The 19,388-nt window shown below is 40.8% G+C and overlaps 2 protein-coding genes across 2 annotated transcripts; both read left to right on the plus strand.

The window, feature by feature from the left end:
* The first annotated feature begins 573 nt into the window (after positions 1-573).
* Positions 574-9,343, plus strand: LOC115180347 (fibroblast growth factor 4B). Its single transcript, XM_029742366.1, has 3 exons — positions 574-1,399; positions 1,910-2,013; positions 4,582-9,343. The coding sequence occupies exons 1-3, from the start codon at positions 1,060-1,062 to the stop codon at positions 4,759-4,761; spliced, it is 624 nt and encodes a 207-aa protein (XP_029598226.1). The 5' UTR covers positions 574-1,059; the 3' UTR covers positions 4,762-9,343.
* Positions 9,344-10,788: 1,445 nt separating this feature from the next.
* LOC115180376 (fibroblast growth factor 23-like) lies at positions 10,789-12,413 on the plus strand. The gene is made up of 3 exons (XM_029742425.1): positions 10,789-11,086; positions 11,193-11,296; positions 11,614-12,413. The coding sequence occupies exons 1-3, from the start codon at positions 10,852-10,854 to the stop codon at positions 12,058-12,060; spliced, it is 786 nt and encodes a 261-aa protein (XP_029598285.1). The 5' UTR covers positions 10,789-10,851; the 3' UTR covers positions 12,061-12,413.
* Positions 12,414-19,388: the final 6,975 nt, after the last annotated feature.

Genomic DNA, 19,388 nt, shown 5'->3' on the forward strand with positions numbered 1-19,388 from the left:
AATGTTGCCAAAGCTAAGCAATGATTTCATATAACTGTTGTTTGTGTATCAGCAACAGCGCCCCTCTTAGTGGTTGCCAAGGTATGACTTGACTTGTGCTTCTTGGCACCCAGAGCAGTTGGGGAACCACGTAGCATGGTACTCTCTGACGTATGGGCATTCCCCGCGGCATATGTATTATGTAGTCTGTTCAAGGCTGACAATAACACCGCGTTTTCCAGTATCCCAAAGTGTGGGGAGTAAAGGAACCCGGAGACGGAAAGATCACTCACATTCCTGTGACATGTTAATATGGGTTCTCCTTTTTTAATCGGTGCATTCTCTATATAATCAACTTTCCAGGCATTCCGAAATAATAATAAGAAATATTTCCAGGCATTCCGAAATATGTTGTTGTGTAAACTTCCTGAACAAACAGCGAAGGAAGTGGCGGACAGGATTGCCATTGCTCTCCGGTGACTACTGGACTGTTTTTACACCTTCATTCTAAATAAGGAAGCAGCCTGTCAGACATATGACCAGCGTCCCAATTTGGGCTCCGTCAAAGTACCCATCGCATCCCATGATTGCTCAACTCTACCCAATGAAACTCCTCTCCCCCTGCCCCATCTCACATGTGAGGTGATAGCGGCTGCACATACTCTCATCAGATTTGCAGCTCAGCGCTTGCTGCATACACTTGCTGGGTTGCAACTTTTTCTTCCCCTCTCTCTCTCCCCTCGCTCACTTCGACGGGCAGCAATGAAGTCAGAGTGATGTCATATAAGGATGCGAGTGCCTGGCAAGGTGACATAGGTTTTTGGTGAGTGTGGTATTCTCCACAGCCAGCGTTGCCTATCGAGAGAGGCGCGGAGCTGCAAAAGATGATCAGCACCACCACCTCAAGCTCTGTCACGCTCTCTCCTTTTTCTACTCCTCTTTCGGGCTGTCATTTCATGCCAGAAGACCTGACCTGCCTTCCAAAAATAAGCCTTTGCCACCATGCCGAAGGAAGAAAAACAAGAAGAGAGGTATTTTTAGGCCCATTAACTTTGACCACGTGCCCCGAAGGTAAACTGGATGGCCATTGCGCAAAGGTTCTTCATCGGTATGTGCAACGAGGCAAGCACGCACTGGACGTTGACTGCAATTGTTCTCTTGGGGTCTCTATTGGGGATTGTGTCATCATATCCGATTCCAAGCAGGACTAATGCAACTTTATTGGAGCAAAGGTGGGAGACCCTCTTTTCCCGCTCTGTTCTGGGAATCTCTGGGGCGAAATCGGACATGAACTGGGAGAGTGACTATTTGCTGGGCATCAAGAGAGTGCGGCGACTTTACTGCAACGTGGGCATTGGATTTCACCTGCAGATCCTCCCTGACGGCAGGATAAACGGTGTACACAATGAGAACCAGTACAGTGAGTCGCATCCTGAAATGTAATTGAATAGAGAACATATAATATGAGCGGTCCCAAGTAAAGGCGACTTGAGAGCTCCTTGTCGGTCTTGCATGATATTTAATCATTGGGGTCGACAACATTGAATGTCTCTCAAAGCAAAGACAAATCTATTAAAAAACCTTGTATCAGTCAGTGCTAAATATCTTCCCAGGCCAAAACATGACATGAATGCTTGGACCAATATAGACGCCAACTTATTTTTACACTGGCTCCTTCTGTGGCCCAGAAAAGGATTGCCATGCACGTCAGAAAGTGCAGTTATGATAGATATTTACTTGGGCAATAGGAAATGAACAGCGTTGCTCCCCAAATGATACAGAACAAAGACGATGCACGCAGAGTAGCCACCTACAAGGTTACACCCACCACTGTATTATGCACGTCTTTGTTCCCCCATAATCAAACGCATTGATACACTGTCAATTTGACACGGTTCCTCTGTATAACACCATGCTTTTCTTTGACTAGGTCTAATAGAGATCTCTACGGTGGAGCTAGGAGTGCTAAGTATGTATGGGGTGAGAAGTGAGCTGTTTGTCGCAATGAACAGCAGAGGAAGGTTGTATGGAACGGTAGGTGTGCGCAACTGTATTTCCCTCTATTGCTGGGCATGCTGTTTCTAACAGAGATGGAGAAAAACGCAATGTGTTTGAGATGAGCTAAATTCTTTGTTAATATGTTATTACAAATGATATTTTATCAAGAATTGGTTTTGTTAAAGTAGAGCCTGTGCATTATTTTGTTCTCTGTGAATCAAATCTTACCTCGCTGATGGGAGCGTTCATGAGGCACGGAATGAATCCATTATAAATGATTCATAATTCCCAGTTGCCCAGGGTATAACTTGTTTCAGTATGGTCTTTCTGTAGCCCGTGTAGAATAATGGAAAGGGGTTTGGTAAACGATAACAAACATAGAATTATTATTGAAACATGATCTGTTGAATAAGACGATATTAACGACGCTTATTGAACTCGTTAGTTAACATTAGCCTAATAGTCTACCAATCATCTGATTGCTTTTCTGGCAGTTGAATGTCTCAAGTTATTTATTGGAATCAATCAACTTTTAAGGTAGGCCTACTAATCTAAAGAGAAGGAGTTTTAGCATTGATGATATTAAGATTGATTTTATGGCCCATTGTTGAATGAAAATATTGCACCATAGTGTTTGCCTACTGCTGTAAATTGGTCTGAATTGGCAAACATTAGGCTCTGACATTTTAGCCTATAAAACTGCACCCTGCTTTTGTCCTGCAGTCAAAGATGGTTGAGTATGAAGATATCGCAAAACTGCAATTAAATGCAGTCTCAAATAGCCGCCTGTTCCTTTTAATAGCCGGGCATCGTCGCACATTTCAGCAAATAAACGCCTGTTTCAAATAAACGATGGGTCTAAATGCATTGTTTACAAGTGAACTTCAGTGCAAATGGTAAAGATTGCGCAATAGAAGATACAGGAGAGCAACAGTATTGCCATGGATGAGACTGTAGTGTGGTTTGACATGGTAGCCTCAATTAGAGTGGATACAAAGAGTGAGAGAATGATGCTGAAGCTGAAATTGCAAGTCTGATCTGCAATGAATGTGTTATTATAATGTTTATACTGGTCATAATAAAGTGTGGTACTCTTTTCAACATTTTATTGAGCAATAGATGCCTTGCTCAAATGGGGGCCTCCAATTCAAACTCCCATTAGACAGATCTGCAAGTGTTATAATGTATGCGCCAGTTGTGTTCGGTGATTGAAGCAAATAAACCGCTCTGGCTATTAATTTAAGTTTTACAGTATGTAGAAACTGCATCTCCAATAGAAATCCCCTATCACGCTTGTAGGTGATGTCATGGCAACGTTGGTTAGCTAAACTCATGCGCAGAAACACATAATCGGTACTAATGGTCGTTCGGTGTCGAACTGCGCATGTGCAGGCCACCAATCAAAGGCACCCCTTTGATATAAAGTTGTTTTTGACAAAAATTACAACATGTAAGTGTCAGATTTCGAGGAAATGAACAACTAAGGAAGAATTTTTCACTTCTCTCATTGACTTCTCAAGGGTTTCCGGAAGTCTCGCGATGTTGGGCCTCTGGGTTTAGAAACTGACTGAACTGAGTAGTGTTTAGCTGCAGTAAGCATCCAAATCTATTGCGGTGGAGGAGATCTACAAGTTGCTGAAATGTATTTAATGTGTTCAGCTTGACAAGACACTGTAAATTAGCAGGCAATGATTCATCATGACGCTGTCATGAACTCTTTTTAACCAGATTTAGTCCAGTCCTGTTTCCTCCCTATTTTGAAAACTCTTTAAATATTTTATTGTCTGTATGTTTATGTTAGATTGGCAGAAAACCCAATACTTGAATCATAAAAAATTGTAAAAAATAAAAATAAAAAAAGATTACTATAGAACTTAACAGAAATTTAGGGCATGTGGTTTTAGAAGTTTGAAGTGGTCATTTAAAGCCAGCATGCAGTATTTTTAATTAACATTTTTAATCATCACTGTATGTCTATTTCATGGAAAATAACTCAAAATATATTTTTTAGAATTTATTTCACTTTTGCCATTGAAATTATGTCTGATCATGTAGTTGGATTGATACAAATGTAAATATATTTACATAAACAACCCTGATTGGTGGATAGGATCATCTAGACTATAGAGCCTGACCCGTTTACCCCTTCACAGTAGGAGGATACATATGCAAATAAAAGATGACCGGTCGTTGGTCAGAATAACCAGATCAGATTATAATGTCATGCTGTGGGCAAAAAACTCCATCCCATTTTAACAGGCTGAAATTCCAGGCGTTTTTTTCTCCAAAAGCTCTTACACTAAAATAATTTTCACAATTTCAGAGCGTTATTTCAACCTCATAGTTTGGAAATATCATTTAAAAAAAATGGAAATCAGGTTTTTGAATGCACTTCCCCTTTAATAATGAGCAAAATATAATCCATCTCAAATGTTCCCCAACAATATTTGTCTACTGAACTGTGTCATGTGGTCTGGTGCAGGAAGAGGAACTATGCCATCCATCTAAGCTTTTGCCAAAGCACGCTTGTCGTGTAATGTTCATCCTGTGGTCCTCCTAACTTGAGCTTTTTGTTCACCTTGTCTCTCCATTTGCCATTTTTAGAAATTCTTCCGGGACGAGTGCAAGTTCAAGGAGACCTTGCTGCCAAACAACTATAATGCCTATGAGTCTTCGGTTTACAAGGGCTTCTACATCGCCCTCAGCAAACATGGCCGCGCAAAGAGAGGCAACAAGGCCACCACCGCCATGACTGTCACACACTTCCTCCCCCGATTATTATGATCAAAGCTGGCAATAACTCACTAATTTGCACATGTGGATGTTCTCCCAGGTAATATAGAATTATACAATATACATATACACCATTTCAAAAGGACTGCAAAAACTACACAAGTATTTATTATCTTTATATATGTATATTTGGATAGCTACCTTTGTATTAGAACTTATGTCATTATTTGCTGCTTATCACGTATCATTATCGATTGAGCAGTGTAAGGCTTTGCCAGTCTTCGCTTCACTGTGGTGCGTGCTATAATGGAAGTAAGCTTCACCCTGCCCCAGGATCTGTGCGTTAGAGATGTCAACGATGAGTATGACACGTCTTATTTCTAACTCCCAGGAAGCTCCAAATCAAACTCCCATTAGACAGATCTGCAAGTGTTATAATGTCAAAATACTTTCAGCTGAGAAACTATCGTCATTTAATCCCGTTACAGCCGGTATGTACTTCCAAAAAAGGACTAAATAAAAATGTACAAGCAACTAACATTTTTTTCCTATTTGGCACCTCCAATGTATTGAGATGTTGTAGACTTGAGTAAATGAAAATAGTTGCTCAGCCAAACTCCATATTTGCTCAGTCAAACTCCATAACAAATGGATTTTGACATTATAACACTTGCATAGCTGTCTAATGGGAGTTTGAATCTGAGCTTCCTGGGCGTTAAAGAGATCTCTAACTCACAGATACTGGGACAGCTTCACCCTGTCTTTAAGGTGGATGACTAATATCCTTAGCTTTTAGGAGTGAAATGGATACTTTTTATTACCTCAAAGAACCACTTGACTGGATAAAGAGATGCATGGAGTTACTGTATGCTCAAGGTAATACCTGTTTAGTTTATCCTTTCTCTGAGACCTTTGAGCACTTGCTGGTTCACTCCCCTGTGTTCAAGATTGCTATTTTCAAGCAAAAAGGGGGATTGAGAACGAGACTACTTAAATGCACTTCCCTTGCTGCACGATGTGAAGGTGCCTTGGTGTTCCCACTTGTGGCCCCCTTAAACTTGCATGTAAGAGACACCCACTGTAGTCAGAAATAGGGCTGACACTCCGAGGAGGGCGTCGGGGGGGGGGGGGGCAGGTTATCTCTGGTTTATTTTCTTTTTCTGTTATTAGATCGATTAAGTAATATACACTCTGGTACACAGAGAGAAGACTAGAGGAGAACTCAGCCATGAGTGTGGGGAGGTAGAGAAACTCAGTTGCCCACCCACAGTAGAAGTTTAACCGCCATGTGAGACTCCAGTCTCTCCGCAAGGTCATTTAAACATGGTGGGGCAGTTATGTGTTACAGACTGGATTCAAACCTCCTTTGTCTCAGAGCTATTTTATTTCATGGCTTGAAATGAACTGAAAAAGGGACTAGCATAAGAACGCACAATAAAACATGTATCTGCTCACAAACTGGGATACTGCTGACATACCCAAAAGCTTTAGCGTTTGGCTTTGGGTAAGTGTGTGAAATGTAAAATTGCAAGCTTTTGTGCATCGCCATACATAAACATGTCTATTAAGCCAATGAAAAATGATGTAAATATTGACAAATGTGAAACAGGAAAAAGAACCAGAAACTAGTGGCGTAGTTCAGGTTGCACAGTGACCATCCATGATGGTGCCTGATGTCTTTTATGTTGGTGAGAATCGTTCCCATACATGATTATTTATTTCGTTGTTTGTTAATGTGTTTGGTGAAATCCCAGATCAGTGTGCTCTGCAGCAACATTGCCGTTGCAGAAAGTTGTTGGAAGCTGTAGTTGGATGGTTTTAAATGTAATTACGGGAGGCTCAGTTCCTAGAGTCGATGTGTAGCACCGGACTGAAGGACAGTGCAGTGCCTCATAGTTGATAGTGTTCTTTCCTCTGCGGCTGCTTACTTGAAAACTGAGGCTTCTCATTCTACCCGACCCCAAGTCACCCTCTGGGAATGTTCTCTTTGGTGGAGCCGAGGAGGAGCAGGACTATTTTAACCTAGGAAAGACTTATGGGATGCGGCCTGCTGTCTCTGTTTGTTGAATCCCCTGCAAGAATGTGTCTCGGCCAGGATGACTGGCTGCTCCCCACATACTCCCCTTTAACCAGTTCCACACTGGTCGTCAGATAACCCTGTGAAAACCCATGGGGCTGGAGGGACCTTGGGATTCCAGCAGTAACCCAGGAGCTTCCTCTCCTGCATTAGTCCTTTTTTAGTTCACGGTCAGAGTCATGGACCAGTGTTGACCCTGACTCTGTGTCTAGGGTGGTCTGCTATTTGGGTCACCTCCCATCAAATCAATGTTTGTCTCTATTTGATAGTATTATCTCTCTATTTAATGAATTTGCAATGAATTTGATGTAAAGCTAGTTGATCGGTTTTAAAGGGACATACAGGGCTGTGCTGGGTTGATTATTTATTTATGGAATTCTTTATGCACTGTTTGAATGGTCTCCATAGAAAGACCATCAGTGGCCTCCAAGACTTCCATCTTGTCCTTAATTGCTCTTATAAGCGTGGCTTTAAAGCTACAGTCTGTGATTGGTGCATCCATTTTTGGACATTAAATGTAATGTAATGAGGCTTTATAGCCATTTATTCTTAAAGAATATAACTTAGAAATGCCTCATGACCTTGGTTAAACAGTCTTACCCCATCATAACCCAAAATATAAGCTTGGTTTATTCCACTGTTTGTGAACAATGCAATTGTAAACAAATACTGTGGATTAAAAATTGGTTAAAACTATAAAAACTAGGGGCTAGGCAGCGTGTTGTTGTTCGAATCATAGACTGTAGCTTTAAAAAATTATATATACACCTGTCATTGTCACTTTTCATATCTGATTGCCTGGCTGAGAATGCATGTGTCTGAGATCTACCGTTGTTTGAGTTATGTCTTTAATTTATTTTGGTTTGATGCGTCTGCCCTGCATTAATGTGAATGCAGATATCATTTTTGCTCCTCTCACACCCCTTTCCTCACACACTTGTGCGTAGCCTACATCCGAATACTTCCAGGGAGGGGGACCTCTGCAGACTTGATGCAGTACTTGAGACAAAGAGCAAAGTCACTGCAAGTCTCTATCCTCCCAGTTCTCTGTGTCTCTACAGCAGACCTTGTGGGCCACTGTGACGTCAACCAACTAACTGCTCTTCAGGAATCACCTGGCTCTGCCTGAGAACCAAGGCTCTCATGTCAAAAGACTGTGGACAAGAGCTTCCAATCCTATCTAAAACAACCCTTCCCTTACACTTTCGCAGTCTTTACAGAGAGGTCTTGGAACGGTTATTTAAAGATTTTAGTGGCACATTGGAGTATTGCAGGGGAGTTTCATATTGCAGAGTAACTGTTAAACGATTTCCACAGTTTACAAGAGTCCGTTGAGGTTATTTTCAGGATTGATGGAAGCTTTCTCTAAAGGGCAGCACCTACCTACCTGTACACTTACTAGTGGTGTGCGACAGAAACATACTTTTCTAGGATGGATTATTATGGACATCCAATGAATCTGTCACACGGTATAGTGGCCTGGATCAAATCTCCTTTTCCTAACTTGTTGTAATGAGAATCTATGTACTGGAAGTAAATCCTGTTGTTTGTCTACTGGTTAAAGAGTGATGTCAGAGATCAGACTAAAGACGTATTGCCGCTGTGACTGCATGTGGTATTACATGAAAACGTTCTGGGATAGTTATTGACATTGGTAAAGTAAAAACGAAAAATAATCAGATACATTGTTCTGATAAAAGTAAGGCAAATATGTATTTAATAAGTTCAATGTGAGTTCATTGAACAGCTAAATCCTCATGTCAACATACCTGTGTGTGTGTGTGTGTGTGTGTGTGTGTGTGTGTGTGTGTGTGTGTGTGTGTGTGTGTGTGTGTGTGTGTGTGTGTGTGTGTGTGTGTGTAAGAGTCTTGCACGCCCTCCCTCAAAGTCAACAAGATGTCAAAGGTGCACCTTATCAGAGATCTTGAAAATATAGAAAGTAGTGCTGCTTGTGAAAAGTGAAATTTTGCTATCTTAAAGTAGCTTATAAAATGCTGTCTTTCCTATGTCTGAGCATGGTAATGGGATAGTGAGGCAACTAAAAGCTGGAAGCCTAAAGATTACAGGTTATATTCTGTTCCCTATCAGACTTGACCAAAACATACGACCGCAATAAATTCTAGTTCTTTTTGAAAATGATTTGTGAAATGTGTCAATTAACTTCAGCAGAGAAGGCATCCTGTTATCATGCTCCGCTAACTCTAAAAGCTGTCTGAAGCCCACCAAGCTTGATTGGGAGTGTGTCTGCATGTGTTTCCCTTGTGTGTTTCGGCCAAACTTTCTTTCTCTTGGTTTTGTACCCCTGCACTAAGGGGAGTGAGCTTCCACCTATGCCCCTTTTCTCTGTTAACATATACCTCACCTTCTGCCTTAGTTTTAATTTGTTATGACGATTGTAAAATAGTAGACTTCTGCAATCATTTATTTCTGAAAAACTGATGAGGCTACGTAAGAATAATAATATATTGAAAATGTTTTTCCTTTTATTTTTGTACGTATGTGCTGTGCACAGCATTCTACTGTATTCCTGAGATACCAATAAAAGTTTGTTTTATACTTGTTGTTTTCTTGGTTTCTTATTGAGCCCGGGGCTGTATGGGTTTGTTAAACGTGACAGAGAATCATGTACACGTCACCTAGGATGAGATCAACTTGATTTCCTTCTAGCACCTCACTCACAAAGATGAATGAATTACCATATAGTGTGTAATGCACACTGACCAGTGCACTATGCCCTCTACTTAAGGCGATCTACTATTTTAAGGTTCAGGGGCACTGCTCGGCAAAATGTGACCCCTGAACCCCCTTATAGAATGTTGACACTTCTTATGTTGAAGCACCAACAACAAAGGCAAATCTGCAGTAGTTTATGCTTGGAAAAGTGTCTAACATGAAATCATCATGTCTGAAGATTAGATTAGATCAACTTTATTGTCCCACCAGGGGGAAATTAATTTAGTCAGGTGCTTAAAAAGACCAAATACATAAAACATATAAACAGAATAATTAAATGAATTTGTAAATGCTATAGGCTACATATATGAAATAAGATAGTTATGACTCATTGTATGACTCATAGTTATGGTCATTTTATTTGTATTTGGTCCTACACTAGGACCCCCTGTGCCGTCCATATTGTGGCATAGATTACCTTGTGCTTCCCTCTGCTGGTCAAACTCTGTAATGGTGGAATTGTTTGTGATGGGCACTTGGCACCAACGATCATACTTTATTTAAGGGGGCCACTCATCGTCACATATACACATAGTATAATGTTAATTTGGAGCTTAATTATTCATATTCAGGCATGGATTTATGTTTTTATAATGAAATAGAAAATGTTAGATAGAAATACAGCACTACATTAGATGTGTTTTTAAATGGTCAAATATTTATCTAAGTTTAAGATGTTTTCTTATCATTTAATTCAAACAGATTGTACCATAATGTTCAATTACTATCATACAATTACGTTTTCAAAACATTAGAATGGTGTTGGGAATAGGTTGTATAGATTAGGGACAGGAAACTTTGGGAATTGGTTGTATAGATTATCTTTAGCCTTATAAAATGGGTAAAACTGGACCCAATAAAGGGCTTAACCTTGACTCATTGTTTTTTTCTATACCTGTAAAAAAATATATAGGTATTTATAATATGCTTACTGGAGAGAGGGGTATATTTCACACACTGAGATGACAGAGGGTACGTGAGTCCAAGGATCCTGATTGTGAACGTTTTTATGCGTGAAAAAAAAGACGTCACAGTACAGACATTGCTCAATGAGACTACTACGTTATTTGGTGACCAATACCTTTAGACAAACAGTCAGGTGGAGATGCACCCCCTTCCTTCCGCCGAGAGAAAGACCCACATCTGCGTTGCGGGCGAGCGCTGCGTAGGCTAAAGGATGTGAGCAGGAGTGGCATTTGGGTCCCTTTAAATAGAGCCGTTCTCAAACGTTGGACCATCAGATCAGCTGAAGTTTGCAAACAGTTTGCTGCAGAATTCAAAGCTACATCCGAAATCTCTGGGATATATTGTCTGTGTTTTAGGGGTAAAAGATGGAAATAACCAAGACATCTGGGATGAGGGACGCCGTCCTCGTGCTCTTACTGGCTGTTCTTCAGGGATTTCGACTTGTGGACGCTCTTCCAAACCCATCACCTCTCCTGGGATCCAACTGGGGGAATCCGAGAAGATACGTACACCTGCAGACGTCTTCAGACGTGAACAATTTCTACCTTGAGATCAGTTTAAATGGCCACGTGCGCAAAACTACACTTCGAAGCTCATACAGTAAGTTCATATTACATTTTTGCCGTTTCTTTTTGATTGAAATTTGGTTTTAAGTTTTTGTCTTTAATCTGCTTCTATAGGCTAACACAATTGATTTTGTCAACAGGTGTGATTTTATTGAAGGCGGAAACAAGAGAGCGCGTGGCGATACTTGGAGTCAAAAGTAACCGCTACCTGTGCATGGATGCCCTGGGAAACCCTTTCAGCTCTGTAAGTAAATGCCCATTTTCATTATCCATTGAACTGAAATACATGTTTTCTTAACATTTAGAAAAAGACTCGTGAGATAATTGAATGTCACTTTTTCCTAATTTGAACCCTTCCTGACATAAACCAAAAATGCGCTTTTACGCACGGATTTCAGACCACTTTTGTCCAAACACACAGCCTATAACTTATCCCTTTTTGTTTTGTTTTACACTGGTCAAAATGTTCTTGTGTTTAGCACTCAAGCAACACTTAAACAATTAAGTTAATGGATATACGTTTCTAAATTGCAGTTTTTACGTAAATGTATCTGTTTACAGACCGTTTGCCACAAGGAAGACTGTCTTTTTAACCACAAGTTATTGGAAAACCACCGCGACGTGTACTACTCTTGCAGAACTGGTATTCTGCTCAACTTGGAAGGGATAAAGCAAGTGTACACTGCGGGCCAGAATCTACCGCAAACCTCCCTCTTCCTGTCGGAGAAGAACACGGTGCCACTGGAGCGCCTCTTGCACCGGGAGAAGAGGAACCGGGTGGTTGACCCTTCTGATCCGTACAACATGCTGGGTCAAACGGAGGAGGATGAGGACTCCCGGGCTATGCCGGAGCTAGATGACACCTTGGAGATGGACCAGGAGGCTGAACTCCCCGAGGGACGCAACATCTCCCGGGAGACCCCTCAGTCTCCCTCCGACGACCCGTGGAACGTGCATTCCCTAAACCCCCCTCCCAGTCCCCGTATCATGAATGCAATGGTGGGATAAGAGGACAGGACACTTGCCGTTGTACACCTGGTTTTAAGAATATAAGTTGTGTGCGCGTTCACGTTGGATCTTTTCCAGCTGGTCTGGAAACAAACCCCAACTATTACACCTGTGAAACTCTGACCGTGACAGGCTTATTAGAGCATATTAGTAATTTGTATATAGTCATAAGACGGAAAATTGTATTTTGTTCATTTTTCACTATAGCACAGTAGCTAGTGAGTATGTAACTATTGGTTTCCGTGCTTTTTAATTCTAGGACGCAAATTCTGCACATGAGTGCGCTCTGTTTACGGGATGGATTCTTATGAGAATCATGCTGAAACCCGAAATATTTGTGCGTCTTCTTCGAAGAAAAAAGTAAGTTGAGCTGAAGTCACTTTATTAAATGTTTTACAATGTAAGAAGCCTACAAGAAAATACTCGGGTTATCAAATCAAGCTTTATTTATACAGCACATTTCAGACATTGAACGCAACACAATGTGCTTTACAGGAAAAACACTGTAAAAAAACTATGAAAATAGAAGCTGAAATATTTACTAAACAACAAACATGAGATAAAAAAACAAAAGATGACACAAACTGAACAACAAAAAAGGACCCCAACAAAAAGCAAAGCTAAAATATGTGTTTTAAGATCTCTTTTATATATGTCCACAGTTGATCTCTTTTAAATATGTCCATAGTTTCGGCCCCCATCAGGTTGTCTGCCACGCCTCTCCATGCCTCTTGGTCCTAGGCTTTGGGATAGTTAAAAGGCCAGTGCCATTGGACCTGAGGGAGCTAACATAAAAGTATGTGTGACATGTATTGAGGTGCACAATCGTGGATAGATTTAAAAACCAATAGAAGAGTCTTAAAATGAATTCTAAAACTCACAGACAGCCAGTGCAGAGACCTTAAAACCGGTGTAATGTGTGCTCTCCGTCTGGTCTTGGTCAGTACCCGTGCTGCAGCATTCTGACTGTTTTGCAGTTGACCAATGGCTTTCTTGAGTAGACCAGACAGGAGAGCATTACAGTAGTCAAGCCTGCTTGAAATAAAGCATGGATGAGTCTCTATCAGCCTGTGAGAAACGGCCGCACCTTGGCAGTGTTCCTCACGTGGTAAAAAGCTATTTGGTTCACATTCCTAATGTGTGATTAGAAATTTAGTTCAGAATCTGAAATAACACATTGTTTTTTTTTACCTGGTTGTTTTATCTTTATTGCCCGTGAATTAAAATGTGTGGCTAGATTCTCTCTCTGTGCGTTGGCTCCAACAATAAGTACCTCATTCTTCTCTTGATTTAGCTGGAGGAAGTTGTGAGCCAACCAAATATTTAAATAATAATTTATACGTGGAGCTAAAATCCTCTGGTGACACAGAAATGTAAAGTTGTGTATCCTCTGCGTAGCAGTGAAAATCAATTCTGTGCTTTCTGATAACGCTGCCAAGGGGTAGCATATATAAACTGAACAGTATCAGACCCAAAATCAAACGTTGTGGAACCACATGATATGTATTTTCTCCGAGTTATGTTCACCAAGGGTGACAAAGAACTCTTGACCAGTTAAATAGGTCCTAAACCCATTTAGAACTGGACCGGAGAGGCCAACCCACCTCTCCAGTCTGTCCAGGAAGACATCATGGTCAACAGTGTCGAACGCAACACTTAAAAGAGTACAAGGACGGATTATAATGATGAAACTTAAACATATTCCATATAAAATTAGGCCTACTACAATGTTGGATATGCCAGTACGCCTACATGTTATAGGCCATTTTCTTGCAGCGAGACATTTAATTTAAAACGGGAATGAATGGCAGGCCTACACCCTACAGGGTATCAGAACACATAGAAAGAACAGGTTGGTGATAGGTGCTGGCCAGCAAAAGCAAGCAACAAAGCCAATCCCAAGAAAGTTGAAAGAAAGTATTTATTTATTTAAATCTATTCATTTATTGTTATTTCTAGTATTTATATGGATGCTTTAACTGTTAAAGAGGAATTCTGAGTTGGCCTTTGATGGGATACAGCTTCCGTTTCCCCAGAAAACCGGATGTGGGGACTCAGCTCAGGCGTTTCTTTATGGCTGCTACATTAGGTTAGTTGTGAGTAGGCGGTGTGTGAGTGTTTGTGACATTTATCTTGAAAAATAAATGATTATGAACAAAATATGACTTTTTTCAATGTATTTATTTTTTGGGATTATATTTTAGATAAATATTTTAGTGCTTAAGGATGGAAAAACTGCATACCTGAGATCCCCATGATGTCATAATAGCAAGCAAATGCAGTTCTGGGTGGAGAAAAAGGCGTACTCTGTTTTGTTTCTGAATCGTCTGAATTGACTTGATATTGACAGTAATCTACAACGTTAGGGACTTTGTAATTATATAAATTACAATAAATCCCATATTCAGCAATATAAGATTTTTCATGTGTTATTTTTCTTATGTTTAGAGCTGGCAAGAAATATATTTCACTGTACTTGTGTATTTGACATTAAAACTTAACTTGCTGTGTGTTGCTGTTTGAAAGGTTAGCAATCTTACCAGTGGGCATAAAGCTGGCTACAGTCAAACAAGCTGATGGCTACCGAGAAATCAAACAAAAATAAATTAGACGTCAATTCACCATATTCCCTATCATTGACTACTTCGATGTCTTTGTTTGTTTATAGGACTTTGCATGCGATGTCCTGATACATTTAGTGCTCAAATCTCTGTTTTTTTGTCATTTGTTATAGGCTGTTTTTAAGGACATGTAAATGTGGCTTATTTGGCCAACATCCCTCATTTATTGATGGCGCTGGCTACGCCAGGTTGGATCTGAATGCATATGGATGTCCATTATATTCATCAAATGTTCGGTAAATTAAAATCTCCCCTGTTATGTTGTCCGGCACCAAATTCTCCTAAAGGAAACTATTCAATTATTTTTGAATGTTCACATGAAAATCTGTTACCAACTGGATGGAAACCTAGCTATAAACACCATAAAGTCTCTGGCAAGTGTGCTAGTCATATGTCACTTTGATTATATCTGCACATCATGGTTCACCAGCAGCCCCAAGCATCTAAAGAATAAGCTACCAGCCTAACAAGCTTGTAAGAATTGTACTTAAACTCCCCCCTCATACTCATCCGGAGGTTGATTATTTTGCATCTTTATTTCTGTAATGTGTCTGTATCTATGTACACTGAACAAAAATATAAATGCAACATGTAAAGTGTTTCATGAGGTGAAATAAAAGATCCCAGACATTTTCCATACTCACAAAAAGCTTACTTCTCTCAAATTATGTACACAAATTTGTTTACATCCCTGTTAGTGAGCATTTCTCTTTTGCCAAGATAATTAATCCACCTGACATATCCATCCACGTGCGGCATATCAAGAAGCTGATTAAACAGCATTATCATTACACAGGTGCACCTTGTGCTGGGGACAATAAAAAGGCCATGCTAAAATATGCAGTTTTGTCACACAACACAATGCTACAGATGTCACAAGTTTTGAGGGATCGTGCAATTGGCATGCTGACTGTAAGAATGTCTACCAGAGCTGTTCCCAGAATTGTATTTTAATTTCTCTACCATAAGCCGCCTCCAACATCATTTTAAAGAATTTGGCAGTATGTCCAACCGACCTAACAACTGCAGACCACGTGTATGGTGTCGTGTGGGCGAGCGGTTTTCTGATGTCACTGTTGTGAACAGAGGGCCCCATGGTGATGGTGGGGTTATGGTATGGGCAGGCATAAGCTGCAGACAAAGAATACAATTCCATTTAATCGATGGCAATTTGAATGCACAAAAATACTGTGATGAGATCCTGAGGCCCATTGTGAGGCCCATATTTTTTTAAGGTATCTGTGACCAACAGATACATATCTGTATTCCCAGTCATGTGAAATCCATAGATTAGGGTCTAATAAATGTATGATTTCCTCCTATGTACTGCAAATTAATGAAATTGCTGTATGTCACATTTATATATTTGACCCCTTTTTCATAGTTACAGTCTTGTCCCATCTTTGCAACTCCCATACAGACTTGGGAGAGGCGAAGGTCAAGAGCCGTGCGTCCTCCGAAACACAGCCCAGGCAAGCCGCACTGCTTCTTGACACAATGCCCGCTTAACCCGGAAGCCAGCCGCACCAATGTGTCGGAGGAAACACTGTACACCTGTCAGCGTGCATTGCCATGGGTCTCCAGGATCTCCAGTGGCACAGCTAGCACTGCGATGCAGTGCCTTAGACCACCGCGCCACTCGGGAGGCCCTGCATTTATATTTTTGTTTAGTATATTTTATATAATTATAAATGGCATCAAACTGTTGAAAATCTTATTTCCCCCTAGCTGATCATTGTCTGCAGCCAGCTCTGATTATAATGTAATGAAACAGGCAGGAAAAGTGAGCTCGTCTGTGGTAGTCGGCGAACCCTCAACCTTCTGACCCGTAGCCCTGCATGGCATCGACTCTGCCACAAAAGCATGTCGAAGTCGCTACAGTTATTGTTATTTGTGGTCGTAAACATTATTTTGAGGTAATTCTATGAGGGGGAGGGTGTTCAATTTATTTTAAAGTATAATGTGGAAATATTTGTGACTTTGCATTTGCATTTTTTTGATGACACCTTGAGTTGGATCAGCCCCTCCCCCTAGTACATTTCGATCTGTCCTTTAAGGAGCCTAACGTTACCATTACTCCTTAAAGTCCAACAACCTTACGTTATTTTCAGCGGTAGACTGGCTCTGGCAGCCCAAAACAGACAAATACTAAATTTAAACATTAATCGATTTTCAATTGCGATATGCTTCCCCCTTGTTCATTCAATATAATCTATAAAAGGTTAAGCTGACCTCATGAAGCTGGTTGAGAGAATGCCAAGAGTGTACAAAGCTGTTACCAAGGCGAAGAGTGGCTAATTTGAAGAATCTAAAATATATTTTGATTTGTTTAACACTTTTTTGGTTACTACATGATTCCATATGTGTTATTTCATAGTTTTGATGTCTTCACTATTATTCTACAATGTAGAAAAAAATACAAAAATAAGGGAAAACCCTTGAATGACTAGGTGTGTCCAAAGTTTGGACTGGTACTGTATGTCCATATATAATGACCTAATTAATACCTCTGGTCCCTGCACCGGTGAAGCATTACATGAGTACAAATCACTTGATGAATACAATTACTATGTGTGTGGTCATCTAAAGATCATCAGGCCACGACTTATCTGAAGAAAGCCCAGTCACATTTGTGGCAGCCACAGTGGACCCAGGCCAGAGAGTCAGTGAACTGCCATACAAACCTTGGCTGTGTCTAGACACGAAGAATGGCTATGCAGTGGCAACCCACTGCACTTGTGCTGCAGGTACATAGCTGCTGTTTTGTTTGTTGTTGAGGGGTGCACACAAGCCACTGCCAATAGAGAGCTCTCATGCACTGATGTTAAGTGTATGTGGAAAGGTTATCAGAAGAGAAATGTAACAAGCCATGCAGCGGAAAACCTAGACATGGGGAGAAGGTCACCTGCAAATGTAGGAAACGGCAAAATCCACCAGGCCTCTCCAATGAGGAACAGCAGGAAGCTCTTGCTCAGCTGCATCAGATTCTGCCCTCAGCAGTGGTTTTAGTCAGGAGTGAGGGTGATACAGACAAGGCCTCTGAGTCAGAATATGAACTACACCTAACGGCAATGCTCTTTGATCATAATGTAGGCCTACCAGAGTGGCCTACCATTAAAAACAATGGAGAAAATACATCCCATAACATTTTAACATGGAAATAGCTATTCAGCCTAGAGTAGCAGCCAATGTGTGGTGTTCAATGTAGGCCTATATTCCATGAGACTTTTGAAAAAACATGCAGGGCTTGACATTAACCTGTTTATCCACTTGTCCTTCAGACAAGGAGGTGACTGAAAATGTGTTTGATGCAATAATCCCATAGAATTATTACAGAGAATCAGACAAATTATGTTACCCCCTGCCTATTGGCTACTTATCTTATTCAAGCCTGTCTCAAAGTACAACACTGCCCCTTTAAGACAGAAAAAAAGCGCTTTACCTGACTCACTTCAAAGAGGGCTAGAAATGCATAGGTTTTGTGCTTTTGTAGGAAGCAACCACGCACCCATTGATGACTAGAAATTAGCTTTAACTGGGCTAATAACTAAATTATTAGCAAACAATATGAACAAATGTGCACACATGGCTACATGTTTTGATCTCAAAACAAGCACATCTACTCTTGACCACTCATGATGGAAACACAGTCCAGTTCAAAGTGAACGGCACAGATCCATATATAGCAATGGTCTATTTGCATATAGGGATACTGCTCTGAAAATGTATTGAAGTTCAATCTCATACTTCTCTGCGCAGGCTGATATTTCTTCTGTGCGGCAGTCCCGGCGAGTTGCAAGGCCATGCATGTGCGAAGCTTAAAGGGAACATTACCCACCAGTACGACACTGGTTGGTCCAAGTCACAAAAGATGGAAGTTATTCCCCCAAGGAAAGTCCCTACACCCTACCCTTCAACAGGGTGACTGTTGCACAAGGTCAATAAAATGCACAACATCCTTCACTACAACAGTGAGTCAGCTGTCATATAGTATGAAACTGTCAGCATTTCCCATGTGCCATGTCCCATGTGAAATGGGACATTGAGCATGAGGAAACTACAAGAAAGGAATGCTGTCGACAGATGACATAACAGCACATCAACTTTCACCTGAAACCCTCAGGTGTTGTTGTTTACCACGCCCACCCTTCCTAGCCGAGTCGCCTGATGGGATTTCCTGGATGACTGCCATGGGTATACGGTACTCGAGATCAAGTGTCCCCACAAATACAAGGACTTGCCTCCAATGGACATACAGTACCAGTCAAAAGTTTGGACACACCTACTCATTCAAGGGTTTTCTTTATTTTTACTATTTTAAAACATTTTAGAATTATAGTGAAATAACACATATGGAATCATGTAGTAACCAAAAAGTGTTTAACAAATCTAAATATATTTTATATTTGAGATTCTTCAAAGTAGCCACCATTTGCCTTGATGACAGCTTTGCACACTCTAGCATTCTCTCAACCAGCTTCATGAGGAATGCTTTTCCAATAGTCTGGAAAGGGGTTCCCACATATGCTGAGCACTTGTTGGCTGCTTTCCTTCACTCTACTGTCCAACTCATCTCAAACCATCTCAATTGGGTTGCGGTCGGGTCATGTGATGCAGCACTCCGTCACTCTCCTTGGTCAAATAGCCCTTACACAGCCTGGAGGTCTCTTTTGGGTCATTGTCCTGTTGAGAAACAAATTATATTCC

This window comes from Salmo trutta, chromosome 40 (genome assembly GCF_901001165.1).
Source record: "Salmo trutta chromosome 40, fSalTru1.1, whole genome shotgun sequence".
NCBI lineage: Eukaryota > Metazoa > Chordata > Actinopteri > Salmoniformes > Salmonidae > Salmo > Salmo trutta.